At 48.8% G+C, this 17,426-nt stretch overlaps 1 protein-coding gene across 1 annotated transcript; it reads right to left on the bottom strand.

The window, feature by feature from the left end:
* Positions 1–315: 315 nt before the first annotated feature.
* Positions 316–2,618, bottom strand: LOC310693760 (C2 calcium-dependent domain-containing protein 4C-like). Its single transcript, XM_083476120.1, has 2 exons — positions 2,526–2,618; positions 316–1,770 (listed from the first exon to the last, which is right to left on the bottom strand). The coding sequence occupies exon 2, from the start codon at positions 1,711–1,713 to the stop codon at positions 415–417; it is 1,299 nt and encodes a 432-aa protein (XP_083332246.1). The 5' UTR covers positions 1,714–1,770; positions 2,526–2,618; the 3' UTR covers positions 316–414.
* Between the last annotated feature and the right edge of the window lie 14,808 nt (positions 2,619–17,426).

Genomic DNA, 17,426 nt, shown 5'->3' with positions numbered 1-17,426 from the left:
GATGACCTGGGACTCTCCAGCTGTAGGTTGAAACTAGCCGGCTTCAGCCACCACCACCCTGTCACCTGCCCTGTGGGGGTTGTTTTAAGGATGATGTAAAGCACTCTGGTTGCTACACAAACACTGAAGCTGCAAGTCTGTACACAGCTCCTTAGGTGCAAGCCTCATGGAGAGCTCAATGGGACATTGCCAAAGCACAGGTGCATAGGAATAATAGAACCATGAATTGTGCATTCCAGTGCGTAACTTGCAGGCCTCGCTCAAGTCAAAGTCATTTACTGACCTAACAGATACCAAAAGAGAAGCATTTGCAAATTTCAGTAAAAATTATATTTATTTTAAAACAAAAAATCCACGAGTATGAAAAAAATAAATAAAGTATCTCAGGTTGCAAGAGAGTTCTTTCTCACTTTTTTAACCCGCTAAAAGCTTCATCAAGGGAACCTCGCTCTCCCCCAAGAGAAGGTCCCTTTTCAAGCTGCTCCCCTTATTGACAGCCTTCATCCTGACGGCGAGGCTGCCCAGGTCGTCTTCGGCGATGCCCACGAAGAAGAAGTCCTCGTTGAAGATGGGGTCGCGGCTCCTCTTGATGACCGTGCTGCGCTGCTTCTGCATCTTGCCGGGCACCAGCGAGAAGGTGATGCAGCAGTTGATGCTCTTGGGCTCGGCCGCGGGCTCGTACAGTCCTTCCGCGCTGATCAGGCGGACCCGCAGGCGCCGGTTCTCGGGGCAGTACTCGCAGGACAGCCGCAGCAGCCCGCCCCGGTCCAGGCCCACCGTGCTCTCCCGGCCCAGCCTCTCCAGCGGGAAGATGGGCAGCGGCGAGAGGCTGCAGGCGCGGCAGCCCAGCGGCTCGAAGAGGCTGTCCGAGGAGCGCCGCACGGCGCCGGGGCTGCTGTCGGTGGAGCTGCTGTCCTCCGTGGACAGGGAGTTGGCTCTCCCCGCGCTGGACAGCTTGCCCCGGGCCCGCCAGGCCCTGCCCAGCAGCCCCTCCTGGCTGCGCGCTTTGGAGAGCAAGCCCGGTCCGCGCGGCAGCGGAGGCGAGCGGCCCAGGAGCGGGGAGCCGAAGGGCGAGGACTCGCTGGAGGAAGCCGTGTCGCTGTCGCAGGGCCGGCGGAGCAGCGGGCGGCCGGCGGAGAGCTCTCGGCCCGCGTAGCTGCTGGCTCGGGGCCGCGCCAGGCTGAGCGAGGCGGAGTCGCCGCTGTGGAAGAGGGACTCCTTGCGGCGGGTGTGCGGGCTCTCCAGCAGCGTGCAGAAGCCGTAGGAGGTCTGCGCTTTGGGGAAGTGGGGCAGCGAGAGGGCAGCCTGCGACCGGGGGTCCGAGTTCGTGCCGCCTTCCTCCTCCTCCTCCTCCAGGTCCGGGATCTCCTCCACGCTCTCCACCTGGATGAGGTGGGGCAGCGGGAAGGGGCAGGGGGTGCGCTCGGCCCCCACCCCGGCCGAGGTGGCCGCCTGCTGCAAGCCGGGCTCGGTCAGGCAGCGGTGGGGCTGGAAAGTTGCGCTGGGACTCTTCGCCGGAGGAGGATTGGCCAGCCGGGGAGGGATGCAGAACTCCGGGATCCGGTCCGGGGTCAGGATGTTGGCAAAAGCGGCAGCCGGGCCCCCCGGCTTGGCTGTGTTAGGGGCGGGGTGGCTGGGGGGCAAGCCCAGGAAGGACGGGCCCAGGGGGCTGCCTTCTCCAGGGGATGCCCCCACTTTCTCCAAGAACCACATTGAGTCCGGCTGACTTCTCGGGAGTCCCACAGAAGAGCTGAAGGAGATCAGAAGAACCTGCCAAAAAAGGGAGAGGCGAATACAAAGGCGTTAATATCTCTGGGTTGTTCGCAACTCTTAAAGCCCTCTTAAATGTAGGCAGCAGGTGATGGGGGGTACTCAGCTTCTTTTTACTCAGGAGTATACCCACTGAAATTAATAGCCATGCTTGTTCCTTCCAGTGGGTCTACTCCAAGTAGGACGTAGCTGAATGCTACTTTTGTATAGCTAAAGCCTTTTTGCACACCACAGCTGCAAAAATCCAGGCATGCTTACTTGCGAGTAAGCCTCACAGAATCCAGTGCGCCTTACTTCAGAGCCAACAAGCACAGGATCGGGCTCCAGCAAGCCTTCCCAGCCCCCACCAAACTCCTTCCTTTGTACAAAAGAATTCCTGGTACAGTAGTTTTAGATAGACTTCAATACATACATTCCATTTACTAAAACGGGTTTCTTTACTTAACAAGGGAAGAACGAGAGAAAAGGGGGAGGAAGAGCCCCCACGCAGAACTCCAGAGACCCGTCCGTCTTTGGCCAGTCCGTAGACTTTCATCTTGGCCGCCTTTTCAAGGCTGCGATCCCCAGCACACTTAGGTGCCAAGCCCCATCGGAGTCATAGCTGTCAAGTTTTCCCTTTTCTTGGGAGGAATCCTATTCGGAACAAGGGAATTTCCCTTTAAAAGGGGGAAACGTTGACAGCTATGATCGGAGTCCCCAGCCTCGCTTCTGAGGAAGCCCGCAGAGTCCGCGGGCGCAAACAGCCTCGCGCCTACCTTGCAGGGTTGGCCGCTTCCCAAGAACTGCTTCAGGATGCCGCGCACACAGAGCTGCTGCGCCCTGCCAAGCGCTCCAGCCGCTACTCCGGCGAGTTTGCAGCCTGGCGCCGCGGGCGCGCTCTTTATGGGCAAGCGGCGGCGCGCCGAAGCCAATCGCCAGCCGCGGAGGCAGAGGCAGCTCCCATTGGCCAGCAGCGCCGCTCCCGCCTCCCTCCTCCGCGGTGCCAGCAGCTGCCAGGCGCGTAACGGTGGAGGAGCCGCGCTGGCGCCGCCTGCTCAGGGCACGCAAACAAGCAGGGCACTGCCAGCCAGCCGCCGCCGCCGGCTTTAGCAGCAGCCAGCACCAAGTTTCCCCGTCTTGCGTCGTTTTTCTAGCCCGCAGCCCCTCTTGAATCAAGCTCAGCGCAAAGGGAGCCCATCCTCTTGTCCTGGCGGTGCCCACTGTGGGAAGCCCACGAGCAGGACGGGAGCCCAGAGCTGGGGATGCCCAGCCAATGGTGGGTGGAGGCACCTTGCCTGTTCCTGGATGCAGGTTCTGCCCATCATTCCTGGAAGCCTTGCAGTTCGAGCGCTTTGGCTTAGGAGAACAAGCTGATATTCTTTTCCCAATCGAGCGCCCTTTAGAGCATCTGGACCACAGCCGTGGGCCGTGCTGGGGAAGAATGGGTTAGAGAAGTAGATCTGAATACCTGGAGTTTGATCCAAATTCAATCTCTCTCCCTCTCTCCGTGTGTGTGTTTCCTATTCTGCTGGTGACACTCACAGGAAGGTGCAAGGCTTCCCATCACACACTGAGATTGCATAGCCTTAAGGACTATCACCTTACAGCAGTTGTTTTAAAAACTGAAACCCCCAAGCAAGCACTGCTACTCTACAGCGATCAATGCAGCTGCTGTTGGAACCTGCGGGGCAATACAGAGAAATCATAGAATCATAGAGTTGGAAGAGACCACAAGGGCCATCGAGTCCAACCCCCTGCCAAGCAGGAAACACCATCAGAGCACTCCTGACATATGGTTGTCAAGCCTCTGCTTAAAGACATCCAAAGTAGGAGACTCCACCACACTCCTTGGCAGCAAATTCCACTGTCGAACAGCTCTTACTGTCAGGAAGTTCTTCCTAATGTTTAGGTGGAATCTGGCCAGTGAGGAACAGAATCCCTGATGTCCTTTCCAGAAAAAGATTCTTGCAGGTATTAATTGGACTTCTAACACTCCCCCTTCCTCTAACCAAGCTAGCTTAGCACATCCCTGATGGTGCCAATTGAGAAGCAGGAAGTAATACAGATAGATACCTGCAGGAACTGTACCTGCTTAACTTCCATCACTTCATTTCTTTCATTAATTCCTCACCTGAAGAACCTAGACCATCTTCTGTTCACTTTTCCTTTTGGAGAGGTACGCTGTCTGAACTTTACCTCTGTATTCTGATTTTCTACTTGGTTACTTTAACCCATGTGGAACTGGACTCATTTTACATGCCTATTTTATAGTTTTGCTTTTCCCTTTCTGATTTTCATCTGTTGTTATAACTGTTCTTTCTGTTTCATATACATTTATAAAAGGAAAGGAAAATATTTTTTAAAAAGCTGGTTTGGATTTTCTTTATTTAGATATCTTGTCACTGGCTCTCACCGAATCTTAAAGACGGTTGCTGTTAGCTTTGCTGACGTAATGGACCCTATGTTTGGCATTTATAAGTATATTATTCCCAAAGTATGTAATGAGGACGCATGGTTCACGTACGTATTTCCCATCCCCATGCGGTCTTTGGAATGTTTTGATTGGTTTATATCAGATTTTAAAGTTTTGTCTGCAACATTTTAAAAAATAAAAACTGTTATACTGTGTTATACTGTGAAGGATTCAATGAAATTTGTAAAAACGAAAAATTAAAATGCAACCGTTTCCAGAGCTGCCACACACTGGGTCCATGTTTTCACCTCTGTGCAGAGACTTCATTTCCAACTGTACCTGCTGAACTTCCACCACCCCTGTTTCTGACCTAGACACCAAAGTTCCTTCCTTTCCACCCGGCCTCCCAGGAGAAGTCACTGGGGAGCTGCTGCTCTAGTAGGTGGCTGAATTTGTAGGTGGTAATATCCAGTAATATGCTCATATCAAGTATCCATCCCTCCTGTTGACAAGCACTGTGACCTCTGAGGCACACATCTGAGGGGAGCTTTAAATGGCCAGGTGGAAGCAAGCATTGCAGTCCCCTTGTGAAAAAAGTCATGGCCGTGTTAATCCACCCTGAGTCATCTGCTTTCTGAACAAGAAGCCATCACAACCTTCTATTAGGGTGATTTATAACCAGCATAATAAAATAAAACCATCTTTTTAAAAAAGTCAAACCATCACAACAATAAATCTCATTTCCATCACAGCACTGCAAGACAACAAAACATCACTTCCAGCTGACTAACCAGCCTCTTCCAGCCTGGGGCATCAGCAAACCTCTCTTGGCCTAATTCTGCTTGACGCTGAACCTGGTGCTGCCTCTGTCCTTGCAGCCTAGGACTGACAAGCTGCAGTCGTAGCTGCCTTCCAGGTGAGCCTAGTAATTGATTGCAGTGCGCCACCTATTGGCCACTCTTTCAGAGGAAACTACACCATTCTCTCCTACAGAATTATCCAGGGCTACATCCCCACTTGTGACTTTCGCTCCACCATCACCCCTTGTCCAAAGGCCTGCTCCCTCAAACAATTCCCCCCTTTCCTCCTCTTGCTCACCTCCACCTGTGCTTCTCAATCTGTCCATAATTCCAGGCTGCAACCCTCTATGCATTTAATGGGGCTGACATCTGAGCAGGCATGCTGAGGATTGAGTTGGCAAGAGCGCACAACACAGCATCATTATTACTTTCAGTGTTCTCTGTGCTGTTTTGAGAGCTTTGTGGGTTTAATTTTAAGAAAACCACATAGAAGATTCACAGGGCACAGTCACAAGGTTAGACAGCTACAAATGGAGATTCAACAAATTCATGGGAAAGAGATATGGTAACCAGAGGTATGGAAACTACGGTATGGAGGTTTCTTCTATTATAGAAAGATAAGATTAAAATAGTCTAGGGTAATGTAATGATAGAATTTTATGAAACATGGAAAGGAAAGGATTTGCTGGGATAATTTATAACTAGGATACAAAGGAAGGGAGGAGGAGGAGGTCTAAGAAAGAAGGTTATGACAGTTAAGGGTCTGAAAATAATGAATTTGTTTTTAAATGTTTTTAAAGGCTAGGGTTTTTTGTATTTTTGTCACTTTTTTGCTTTTTTATTTAAAAAAAATTCTTTTTTTTCTTTTCTTCTTTTCTACACGGTGGGAAGGGGTTTGTTTTTTATTTATTTTATTTTATTCTACTCTGTTAACTATTTTTATTCTTTGTATTCTCTTCTGTCTCTACTTTGTATGTTTCTTCTTTTTGTAACATTTTGAAAACTTTAATAAATATCTTATAAAAAAAAGGAAACTACGGTATAGAACCTCCAGACTCAGAGGCAGTCTATCACTAAAAACAGAAATAAGTATTTACAGAGTTACTGGGAAATAAGAATGGGAAGAGCACAGGAACCCTCTTGTGCTGCTGGTGGTCTTTCCCATCTGGGTGCTGACTAGAGACAGCAAAGGGCTACCCTGATGTGCTTATACTGTACATCAGGGGTGGGGAACCTGCGTCCACAACTCCCTTCGTCCTTGATCTTTGGCCTTGCTGGCTGGGGCTGCTGGGAGCTGGGGGTTCAACAGTATCCAGACGGCACCAGGCATCCCAGCCGCATGATGATGATTAACAATAATGATATTCGATTGATATCCCATCCCTTATCAAAAGATCCCAGGGTGGTGAAAGAGCATGTATTTTACAGAGCATAATAATTAAAACATAATACAAAGCATAATAATAGACAGCATAATAATAAAAGAATCGTAACCGTGCCCCCCCCCTTTAACAGGCCATAGATCATTTAATGACTGAAGGCCTTGGTAAAGAGGAATGTTTTTGCCTGGAACCTGGAAACACATAATGATGGCGCCCAGTGAGCCTCTCTAGGGAGAGCATTCCATAGGTGGGGGGCCACCACAGGAAAGGCCTGTTCTCATGTGGCCACCCTCCAAACCTCGCAGGTAGGAGGGACATAGAGAAGGGCCACGGATGACAAGAGCTGGATCCGGGTCATTGTATGGGGAGAGGCAGTTCTTAAAGTATTGAGGTCCTGAGCCGTGTAAGACTTTATAGGTCAGCACCAGCACTTTGAATTGGGCCTGGAAGTGAATTGGCAGCCAGTGCAGTCAGGCCAGGACTGGCGTTATATGCTCAAACCATCTTGTTCTGGCAAGGAATCTGGCCATTGCATTTTGCACCAGCTGAAGTTTCTGAACCATCTTCAGAGGCAGACTCAGGTCTAACACACTGTAGTAATCCAGCCTACACGTTGCCAGAGTATAGGCCACAGAAGTTAGGCCATCCCTGTCCAGATAGGGACATAGCAGGGCCACCAGCCGAAGCTGATGGAAGACACTACGTGCCACCAAGGCCACCTGGGCCTCAAGCGACAGTAATGGGTCCAGGAGCACCCCCAAGTTATGTAGCTGCTCCTGAAGAGGAAGGGTAACCCCCTCAAGAGCAGGCCACCGCCCAACAGTGCCACTGTCTTATCTGAATGGAGCTTCAGTTTATTTGCTCTCATCCAGTCCACCACTGAGGCAAGACTCAGTCCAGCACTGCCACACCTGGAGATGCAAAGGAGAAATAGAGAATTATACACCCCACCATGCTAAAGGCACCTGATGATCCCACTGAGAAATCTACAGCCCTCCCCACTCCACAGACCCACCACTCAGACACAGGCTGGCTCTTTTGGTGGAGAGGTTGTCGGCTTCCTTATACAGACAAAGGACTGGACAAGCCGTGACCCCAACGAAGGACACGGCTGAGTGATGAATGGACATCTTGTTGTGCACACTGCCCACCTCAAGGGAAAGTTCTCTGATTCCAAGCTGCACATTGGAGGCCTGGTTCTTCCTGAATTGTTTCTCCTACCACTCCCCATGGTCTGGAAAAGGAGCTGGTTGCTGTCCTCTTGAGGAAGACTCATCCTGATGTTTTGGACTACAAGCCCCTTCAGCCCCTGCCACCGTGGCCTAGTGTCGGAAATGATGGGAGTTTACGTCCAAAACAACTGGAGGGCACCAGGTTGGGGAAGACTGAGTTTCCTTCGGCAGCCTTGCTAGCAGAAGCTTCAGCAGCTCTGGAGATGTTTCTTCAGTTGGTAAGCCCCTTCTTTCATAGGAAAAGTGACAAGTGGGGGATGATCACTGGTTCTTCCTTCCAAGAAAGGTCTCAACTTTTAGAGTTTCCAGATTTACCACCACCACCAGGGCCCCTGTTCCTTGAGTGGCTGGAGAGCAAGCTCAAATCACCTGGGCTCAGGACTACATTCCTTCATTCTACTTATATTCCCCGTTCCTCCAGGAAGCTTGTTTCATCCTCACAACAACCCTGTAAGGTAGTTTAGGCAGAGAGATGGTGACTGGTTCTAGGTCACCCAGCGCGCTTCATGCCTAGAGCAGTAGGACGTGTCATTTTAGGGGGTGAAACTTATTTTTTGCAAATTTCTTCAGTGAGTGGTCTCAATAACATGGGTGTGGGGAATTCAAATCTGCTATTAGTTCTGTGATTGGACAACATTTAATTTGGTAAGTCTACATTTGATTAAGAAGCACATAAACTGCTCTTAGAAAACCAAATGATTTAAATTTTACCTTCCGAAAGTCTCAGGTAATATACAGGTATGTATAATCAGGGGTTTTTTCCAGCCAGAATTCACCAAAACTCTGTTCCGGCCCCTCTCAGGTAGGCGCCATTGCCATTACAAGAGAACTAGGGAGGCGTCCATGATGAGTTCCAGCACCTCTTTTTCTAGAAAAATAGCACTGTATATAATACAGTGGACCCTCTGGATATGAATGTAATTCATTCCAGGGGTCCATACGTACCCCGAAAAATCTGCAAGTAGAGGCGCTGCTTCTACACACATGCGCAGTGCGATAGAGCGCTTCTGCGCATGCAAGAATGGTGAAACCCGGAAGAATACACTTCTGGGTTTGCCACATTCACAACCCGAAAGTTACGTTACCCAAAGGTAACGTAACCCAAGGGTCCGCTGTATATAAATAATATAAATATATAATTACAAGTACGTGACAATTATTTTTAATCATTTCTATACAATTTTACACACGTGTTATTTACCAAGCAAATCTAAACTATACTAATTTAACCTTTTTAATTCCCAAGTCGTGTTACAACTTTTTGCACCCCTCATTTTTGGAATTTGAAAGTTGAAAAATTCAGCACGCCCTAACAAAACAGGGATTTGAAACTAGGTCTCTCTCAGGTCCTTGTCTGATGCTCTAACCACTGCATTCTCCTTGACTCTCAGATCTGATTCTTCCACAGGAGCATATGAACTACTCTGTCATGCAAACAAGAAATTTGCTAACACCCTGCTTTGGTAATTTGATCAGGACCTGCTTCCTCTCTCCCCCCCCCCCCCGCCTGCTCCCTGAACATATGCATGGAGCCTCAGAAATGCAAAAACGGTGTCACAGACACAAGGAGGCTGGTGAGTCTTCAGCCAGATGCTGAGTTTAGCCTTGGATGGGAGCAAAGTGTTCCGAACTCTTTCCCCTGCAGGCTGGGAAGGAAGGGAGAACAGTGTTATTTTTGAAACATTCTAGAAAGGCTTATATAAGTCCTGAGCTGTTTGGCCACCAAAGTAGGCCAAGGACCTTCAGAATCACAATAACAGATTGTGCCGCTCCCTGAACTGAACAAACCATCCCAGAGACAGGTTGTGAAAGATCTGCAGGTGTAGAAAAGCACCTGTACATCCATGGTCTTCCCATGCCATGGCCAGAGACAGCCCCTGAGACAGCCCAGGAACTTTGGATTTTACTGGGATGCTCAAATTGTTGCTTTCATGTCCTGATTTCCAGACAGAAAGACAGGAATGGATTAAAATGGTTGGTCCTGTTTCTTCAGTAAATAGGGTGGGCAGGATCAGCTGGGGCTCCTTCATCAGAACCACTACAAAACCATGGGTGGGGCACCATGGAGAACGGCTGCCTACACATCAGTGGCAGAGGGCCTCCCCAGCTAGTCTTAGCTCTCTGGCAGGACTATGTCAGGATATATATGTTTGGATCAATAGCTGCACTAGCTGTCAGTTGGAGAAATAAATTTCTGCTTGGTTCATTCAAGTTCACCTGAAGTCGTGCAACGTACACTCATATTACCTGGCATTTGTAAGGAGCTTTTAGGGGGTTCAGTCCTTACAGCAACCCCATAAGACCCCAATCCTTGAGAAACATTCCCCAATGCTCTCCTTTTAAGAGTGGGTGGGGCCCAGCTATTCACGCAGTAACCATCCTTAGTCTTGGGACTGGGCAAGTAAGCAAACACTCCTCCAAGTTGGCTGAGCATGTTGGGGGGCTGGTTTGTAGGATCACCTGTGCCTCTCCCAGTTCTTGGGCTCCTGTTCCTGTGGTGCATAAGGTATGAGAGCAAAAACGAGTCCCTTGGTCTAGTCAATGGTTGTGGCCAGCTAGTTAAGCACCATGATCAGCATCCCCAAGGAGCGAGTTGAGTTGCAAGAGCTACAGTAAGTTATTGTGCCCTCTGGGCAAATGGGTGAGTGTTTCCCCACCTCACCTGGTCTTGGGAGACAATGAAGGAATCTGCCTTTGCAGGTGAAGTTGAATGGTTTGAAGGTTCCAGCGCCTGCTGTGGCTGTAGAGCCCGATATGGGACAGACATGTTTTACTGCAGCTTGTGCTGCTGCAGATGCACCATGGCGTTTCTTCTCTCTGCACTGGTTGATAAGGAACAGTAGGAGAGGAGTTGTGTATGAGTTGAGGAAAAGCAGTCTGCAGGCTGAGAAGAGACAGAGACATGTTAGCTCGGTGCTGGGCTCTAGAACTCTCCTGGAAGCAAGGTATGTTAGGGTGTTAATGCTATGAGCACCGCTCCCTTTGACTCTGGTTGTTGTATTTATGGGTAAATAAACCATATATCCTATAGACACCACAGTCTCTGCTGACCTTCATTCCAAGGAAACTGAACTCGGGGGTAAGTGTCCGCAACCCTTGGAATCCCTCACCACTTGGGGATTGGGGTGGTTCTAACAACACATTCACACTGGCACAGTCGCCCCCACATCCTTGGAGATGGAGATGTCAAATTCACCCTAGCACCTCCCCTGAAAAGGAGGGCTCCCCACTGACAGGGGAAGGTGTCTGAGTCACCTAGTCTGCGCTTGGGAGATGTCATGGCACTGAGGCAGGCAGCTCTGCTGACAACCGCTTGGTCCTCTCTCTGCATCAGAATCTCCACCCCCAGGACCGCTGGGATCCTCACCAGGGTCGAACTTGTCCCTGAATCTGCATACTCCAATCCTTTAGGACAGTGGTTTTCAACTAGTGTGCTGTGACACCCTAGGGTGCCTTGAATGATGGTCATGGGTGCTGCAGGCAACACTGGCCTCTGTCTCTCTTTCTTTCCCTCTTCCCTGCCTATAGGCTCTGCAGGTAAATGGTGCCTCTGGGAAGCACCTCTCTTTGGGGTGGGGGTGGGGAGGCAGCTCAGAGACAGCAGCAGCTGCTGCTCAGAGGACTCCCAAGGAGAGGAGGCTGAGGGAACCCTCCACAAGGGAGGGGTGAGGGGCTGCCAGGGCTGCAGGAAAGGGGCGACATAACTGGGCTCCTGAGCCCCACAGGGATGCTGCAGAAAGAATGTAGTTGGTAAAGGGAGTTGTGGACTCAAAAAGGTTGAAAACCTCTGCTCTAGGTGATTCCCATGGGTCCGACTCCTCCAACTCTCTGATCTCCTCCCATTCCTCCTCATCTGACCCCCCTTTCCACAATTCCTCTGAGGGGTTCAGGATAGTGGCTCAAGGTTTGAACCTTCTGAATGCAAAGCGGGTGCTCACTCACCCAGTGATGGTCCTTCTTGGAAAGGCAAAAGGGGAGATGACTTTGTTCCTCCTTCTGGACAGGGGATGGCCATGCTCCCTCCCCTCCATGTTAATCAAGAACAGCCTCCAAGGGGGAGCTATGTGCATATCAAATGGATTTATAGACGTGGAAGAATGTCCAGTTTGGCTCTGCTGTCCAAAAATGTTGGCTCCGTTGTCGTTTTACTGGCCACAATGAACAAGTACGCTGCCCTGACTAAGGAAACAGGATCCCTTTCCTACATCAGTCACAGAGTTGAGCAGGGCAGAGGCACTGGAGAACCTCATTCACCAGACTCTGCAATGACAGGACAGATGGAAGCAACATTTGCTTCATATCTATGCACCATAAAAAGGGTTTGCATGCATTTAAAGTCTCCTTCCCCCCTTCCCCCACTCAGAAACAAAACTCTAAACAGCTTCTCAGAAAATATTACCATAGATAATGCGAAGGCCTCTCCTGCGGCAGCTGCCAACATCTGGAACAGCCTTCCTCTGCTTTCAGCAGCTTCACACCTGTTCTGGGAATTTAGCTGAATATGCAGCTTTCTTGCCCTCTCCAGCAGGCATTGGGTGTTTGGGAGAATTGTTGCCTTGATACTTCTGTGTCAGTGAGAGTCATTTAGAGCATAATCCACAATAGAGGTCTCCTGCAGAGGTCCAACTGAATCAAGGAAGCAGCAGTGGGCAGTTGGGCGGGGTTTGCACAACTGGAACTCCCCAGTAGATTTGATTCAAACTTATACAAGATTGTGCCCCCGAGATCAGAAAATCCTTACTTATCTCAACAAGACAGGTTATTTATATACATTTCTCTGATCAATCAGTTAGAATAGAACTATGCATTGTCTTTCCGGTTACTGAAGACAGAATATGGAAGCTGTGCAGAAAGAAAGCAAACCTCTGTGTCTTCAAAATAATTCCACTGAAGAGGCTTTTCTTTCCTCAGGCAAGAACACAGCACACATTTATTGATTCATGACATTTACACCTCACTTCTCCTCCAACGAGCTCAAGGCAGAGCAGACGCTTCACGGTAACCCTGTGGGGTAGGTTTGGCTGAGAGAAAGTGACGGGCTTCAGGTCACCCAATGAGCTTGATGGCTAAGTGGGAATTTGAACCCTGATCTTCCCGTATTAATCTGGCACTCTAATCACTATACCACACAGATGAGGGGGAAAATAAAGACACACACACACACAAAATCCTGGAGCATCTTGGGCTCCAGTCCTGTCCAGCGACCACAGACAACAGAATGCTAGACAGTCTCAGGTGCTCACATCAACTGTTTTGGCAGACACACAATGTCACTCAAAACCATGAACTCCAAGGAAACATTCCAAACACTGTCGAGAAAATTTATGACACCAAGACCTGGGATTTGGGAGCTGCCAACTGCATGTTAGACAGTACAAACAAACAAAAATGCTACTTCATGGTAGGCTTAAAGGTAAAGGTAAAGGGACCCCTGACCATTAGGTCCAGTCGTGACCGACTCTGGGGTTGTGGCACTCATCTCGCTTTATTGGCCGAGGGAGCCGGCGTACAGCTTCCGGGTCATGTGGCCAGCAGGACTAAGCCGCTTCTGGCGAACCAGAGCAGCGCACGCAAACGCCGTTTACCTTCCCGCCGGAGCGGTACCTATTTATCTACTTGCACTTTGACGTGCTTTCGAACTGCTAGGTTGGCAGGAGCAGGGACCGAGCAACGGGAGGTCACCCCGTTGTGGGGATTTGACGGTAGACTTAGGTGTGTTGTAATTGTAATGTCTGCACTTGGCTCAAGTTCCAATTCCTGGCAGATAATCCAGGCTAAGCTTTAGCCATTTCAAGTCTGGAAGAAGATCCAGGCTGTGTCCCTCAAGCAAAAGGCCCGATCCCATTACTAATCACTGTAACCATCTGGCTCCCCAGAGGCGTGCTAGACTCTCAGCAAGTCTGGGAGAATTATTCAGACTTCACATATTGGTATTTAAGAAACCAACACAGAAGGGACGTTTGGGATCAAAGGGAATATAGCTAATTTTAAAGATCTGCCAAGCCCTTTCTTCCACTCCATTATGGTCTCTCTCTGTGCTAAGAATGATGGGCTGAAACTAGTATCCTTGCTCCTCATTTTAATCCAAGAATGAGATCCTATGCTCCACTAAGCACAATGTGAGTAGGCTTAGTCTGCTCACAGTCATCCTTCAAAATCCACACTTCCCTGAATTTTGCAAGGCAGTCCTCCAGACAAGAAATGGGTACAAAACCACAAATATTACAGGAAAGTGTGAAAATATCCCATGAAAACTCTTTATTTTCAGGCAAATTGCTTTGCAAAAATGTGCATATCAGAAAAAATTGAATATAACAGCTTAGAAAACTGCACTGAAATGCTGATGAATTTCATGAGGACTTTTTTAAAAAATGTGGTAAAGTGGTGAACCAAACTTAAGACTGGAAAAATGAGAAACTGTGAGAAACCAGAATTGATAGATTCAACCATCCTTGGATCACATTTGCCCTGAAGTTGGAAAAATGCAGTCAGGCCTTGTCTAAGACCAGGCAGCTAACACAGGTATTTGGATATTGGTCAGCAGCTAGAATTACAAGATTCGCGTTAAGGAGTAAACTTCACAGAAATCTGGGTCTTTCCTCCTTGCTTTTCTTTTCTGTAATATGTGCCATCCTTTCTCCACTCATGTCCAGCCGAAATATTTATGTGATTCATGAGTTGAAGCAGCAATGAAGATGGGCATTACTCCATAGTAGACGTTGCATTTCCCAGATAAATCTTCCAGCAGTGGACACAGCCAGCCCTGGCAGGAGATGCTGAGGACAGAAGCTGGGGCCTTCTGCAGACAAAGAAGATGCTCTTCCACTGCAGTTCTTCCACTGACTGGGGGGAACCCGCTGCCTCCTCTGACTCCCTAGTGCTTTATTGAGGAAGGTCTGACTAATGCTGTGGTTCCTGCTGCGCACTGACCTTAGAAAGTGATTTATTGCACAAGAGCAAATGAAACATCACAAAGTGGGTTTGTGTCACCTTTTCCTCTCCTAACTGTACAGAAGTACAAATAAATATTCATCTCAAATGGGATTTATAGGGTTTATGGAAAAGCAATACAGAGTGAGGCCTCCTCCTCCTTGGCCCTGCTGGAACCAGATGTTCACAGTTTATTAAACCTACACATACAGCAGGGCTTCTAATCATGAATCTCGCCAATTAGCCCCTGGCAGGCCTCCAGGAACGAAAACCCACATTTCTGCTTTGCAATTCTTCCCTTCAAAGCTGCTCAGGAACCAGACGATGTTCAAGTTGTTCATGCCTCCACCACTGTGGTGGGATAAATCCCAAGCAGGGTCTGCAACAAGGAATAATAAAACCACAAGACGAAAGGAAAGCCCAGATGTTGCACCAGCTACTGGAACAGGCCTATAAATGTGCATCATCAGAAGCCCAAGCTCTTGCTGGTAGCGGCTCCTCTGAAGAAAAGGGGCAAACGACGCAGATGCTGCTAAAGGCAAGGACTTTTACCCCAATGGTTTCTGTTTACCAATATATATGACCAGCACTCCACTTTGATAAGGGCAACAAAAATGTAGTCCTGGTGAACATGGGGAATATAAAGTGGCTGGGAATAAGAGATGTGTGGTTGTAATACATCATCATTTATCATCTAAGCAAACAAACAGAGAGTAAATCAGACATTACATTTTTATGCTGGACTTACAAAGCATGCTGTTGGATGGAAGAAAGCTTACCATACAGTCTGCATCACTGAGGGTGGTTGGACTTACTTCTGAAAATACCTAGAGAGGGTTGTATCATTAATTGATTAGGCAATTAAATGTTTTCCTGAAGAGGTTAGATCTGGCTATAGTGACACATGCTTTAGTCCAAGATTCCCCAACCTGGTGCCTTCCTGTTGCTTTGAACTACAACTCCCACCAGCTGTGTGCCTGGCGGGAGTTGTGGTCTGAAGCATCTGGAACGCACCAGGTTGGGCAAGGCTGCTTTCTGCCACATCTCTAGTGGTTCAATGTAATGCACTCCATATGAGGCTGCCCTTAAAAAGCAGTGGCAACTTCAGCTGGTCCAGAATGAGCTGGCCAGATTGCTCTCTGGTGAGGACGGTGGGTGCATACAAGCCCTTTACTGCAACAACTACTACAGCACTGGCTCGTCTCTCCAAAAGGGTAGGGAAGAATGTGGTGCTAACAAACCAATACCAAGATGAAGCTCTACCAGGCTTGCCTGTTGAACACGCTGCTTTATGGTAGTGCGTCGTGGGCAACTGACACCTGCCAGGAGCGATCCTCAATGCCTTCCACATGTGCTGCGCCAGGAAGATTTTGGGCATCACAAGACAGGACAGAATCCCAAACAAAAAATCTGCTCTCCCAAGCCAACATTCCCAGCATGTTTTCACTTCTGCCTCAGTGGCATCTATGCTGTCTTAGTCTTGTCCACAGCATGGAAGATGACAGTATTCCCAAGGACGTACTCTATGGGCAGCTGGCTTCAGGCACCAAGCCAGCTGGGAGACCAACTCTACATTACAAAGATGTCTGTGAATGTGACATGAAGGCTGGCAGCATCAGCCCCGCCAGGTGGGAATCTCCTGCAGACAACCACAGTGCCTGGAGACAGACAGGTCGTGCGTCTATAGCAGTGACCAGAAGAGGAATGACCGCCAAGGTCTTAGGAAGCTGCTTTATACATCAGACCATCGGCAGGCAAACTAAGGCCTGGGGGCCGGATCCGGCCCAATCACCTTCTCAATCCAGCCCACAGACAGTCTGGGAATCAGCGTGTTTTTACATGAGTAGAATGTATCCTTTTATTTAAAATGCATCTCTGGGTTATTTGTGGGGCATAGGAATTTGTTCATTTTTATTTTCAAAATATGGTCCGGCCCCCCACAAGGTCTGAGGGACAGTGGACCGGCCCCCTGCTGAAAAAGTTTGCCGAGCCCTGTGTCAGACCAGGGGTCCATCCAGTTCAGTACGGACATACAAACGTAATCTAGTCCAGCCTCTTGTTCTCACAGTGGCCGGCCAGGCGCTCATTCCGGAAGCCTGGAAGCCGGACTTGAGTGCAACAGCAGCACTTCCCTGACTTGTGAGGTTCCAACAACTGGCGCACTGCATCTGAAACTGGAAGAGGACTATAGCCACTATAACCCTCTCCTCCTCCATGCGTTTGCCCAATCCTCTTTTAAAGCTGTCCAAGTTGGTGACCCTCGCCACCTCCTGTGTCAGAGAGTTCCATAGTTTAACTCTGTGCTGCATGAGGTAGTCTGTTTTCCCCCCTGTCCTGAATCTTCCAACATTCAGCTTCACTGGAAGCCATGAGGTTCTACTATTATAAGTCAGGGAGAAGTTTTTTCTGTGTCCACTTTCTCCACACCATGTCTAATTTTACACACCTGTTATCATGTCTCCCCTTATTCAACTTAAAAAAAAAAAGTGCACTCCACCCCCGAGACCACTATCCATCGTAACTATCCAACCTCCCAACATTTCAACACCCCTTGCGATGGTTTGACCCCTTTCTGTTTTAACAGTACAAATTCTACAAATACCTTCCATATCTTCTTAAAATAATTTCTCCTCCATATCTTCCATTTTAGCTTGATAGTGCATGTTAATTTATCATTTATAGCTATATCCCACACCTCCTTATACCATTCTTCCATTGGATAGTCACCCTGCCCCTTCCACTTCCTAGCTATAGTATCTCGTGCCGATGTCAATAAATCTGTGAGCAAGTATTCAACTTTTCTGAGCACAGACTGGCAGCAACTTTCCTGGGTTTCAGACAGGAATTCTTTCCAAGTGCTGCCTGCAAGATTGAGCCTGGGACCTTCTGCATACAGAGCATATGCTCAGTTGTTGAACTA

This window comes from Podarcis liolepis (genome assembly GCF_965112155.1).
Source record: "Podarcis liolepis genome assembly, chromosome: 14".
Lineage (NCBI taxonomy): Eukaryota > Metazoa > Chordata > Lepidosauria > Squamata > Lacertidae > Podarcis > Podarcis liolepis.
Note: the sequence above shows the minus strand (reverse complement) of the source record. Positions and strands in the feature narration are given on the sequence as shown.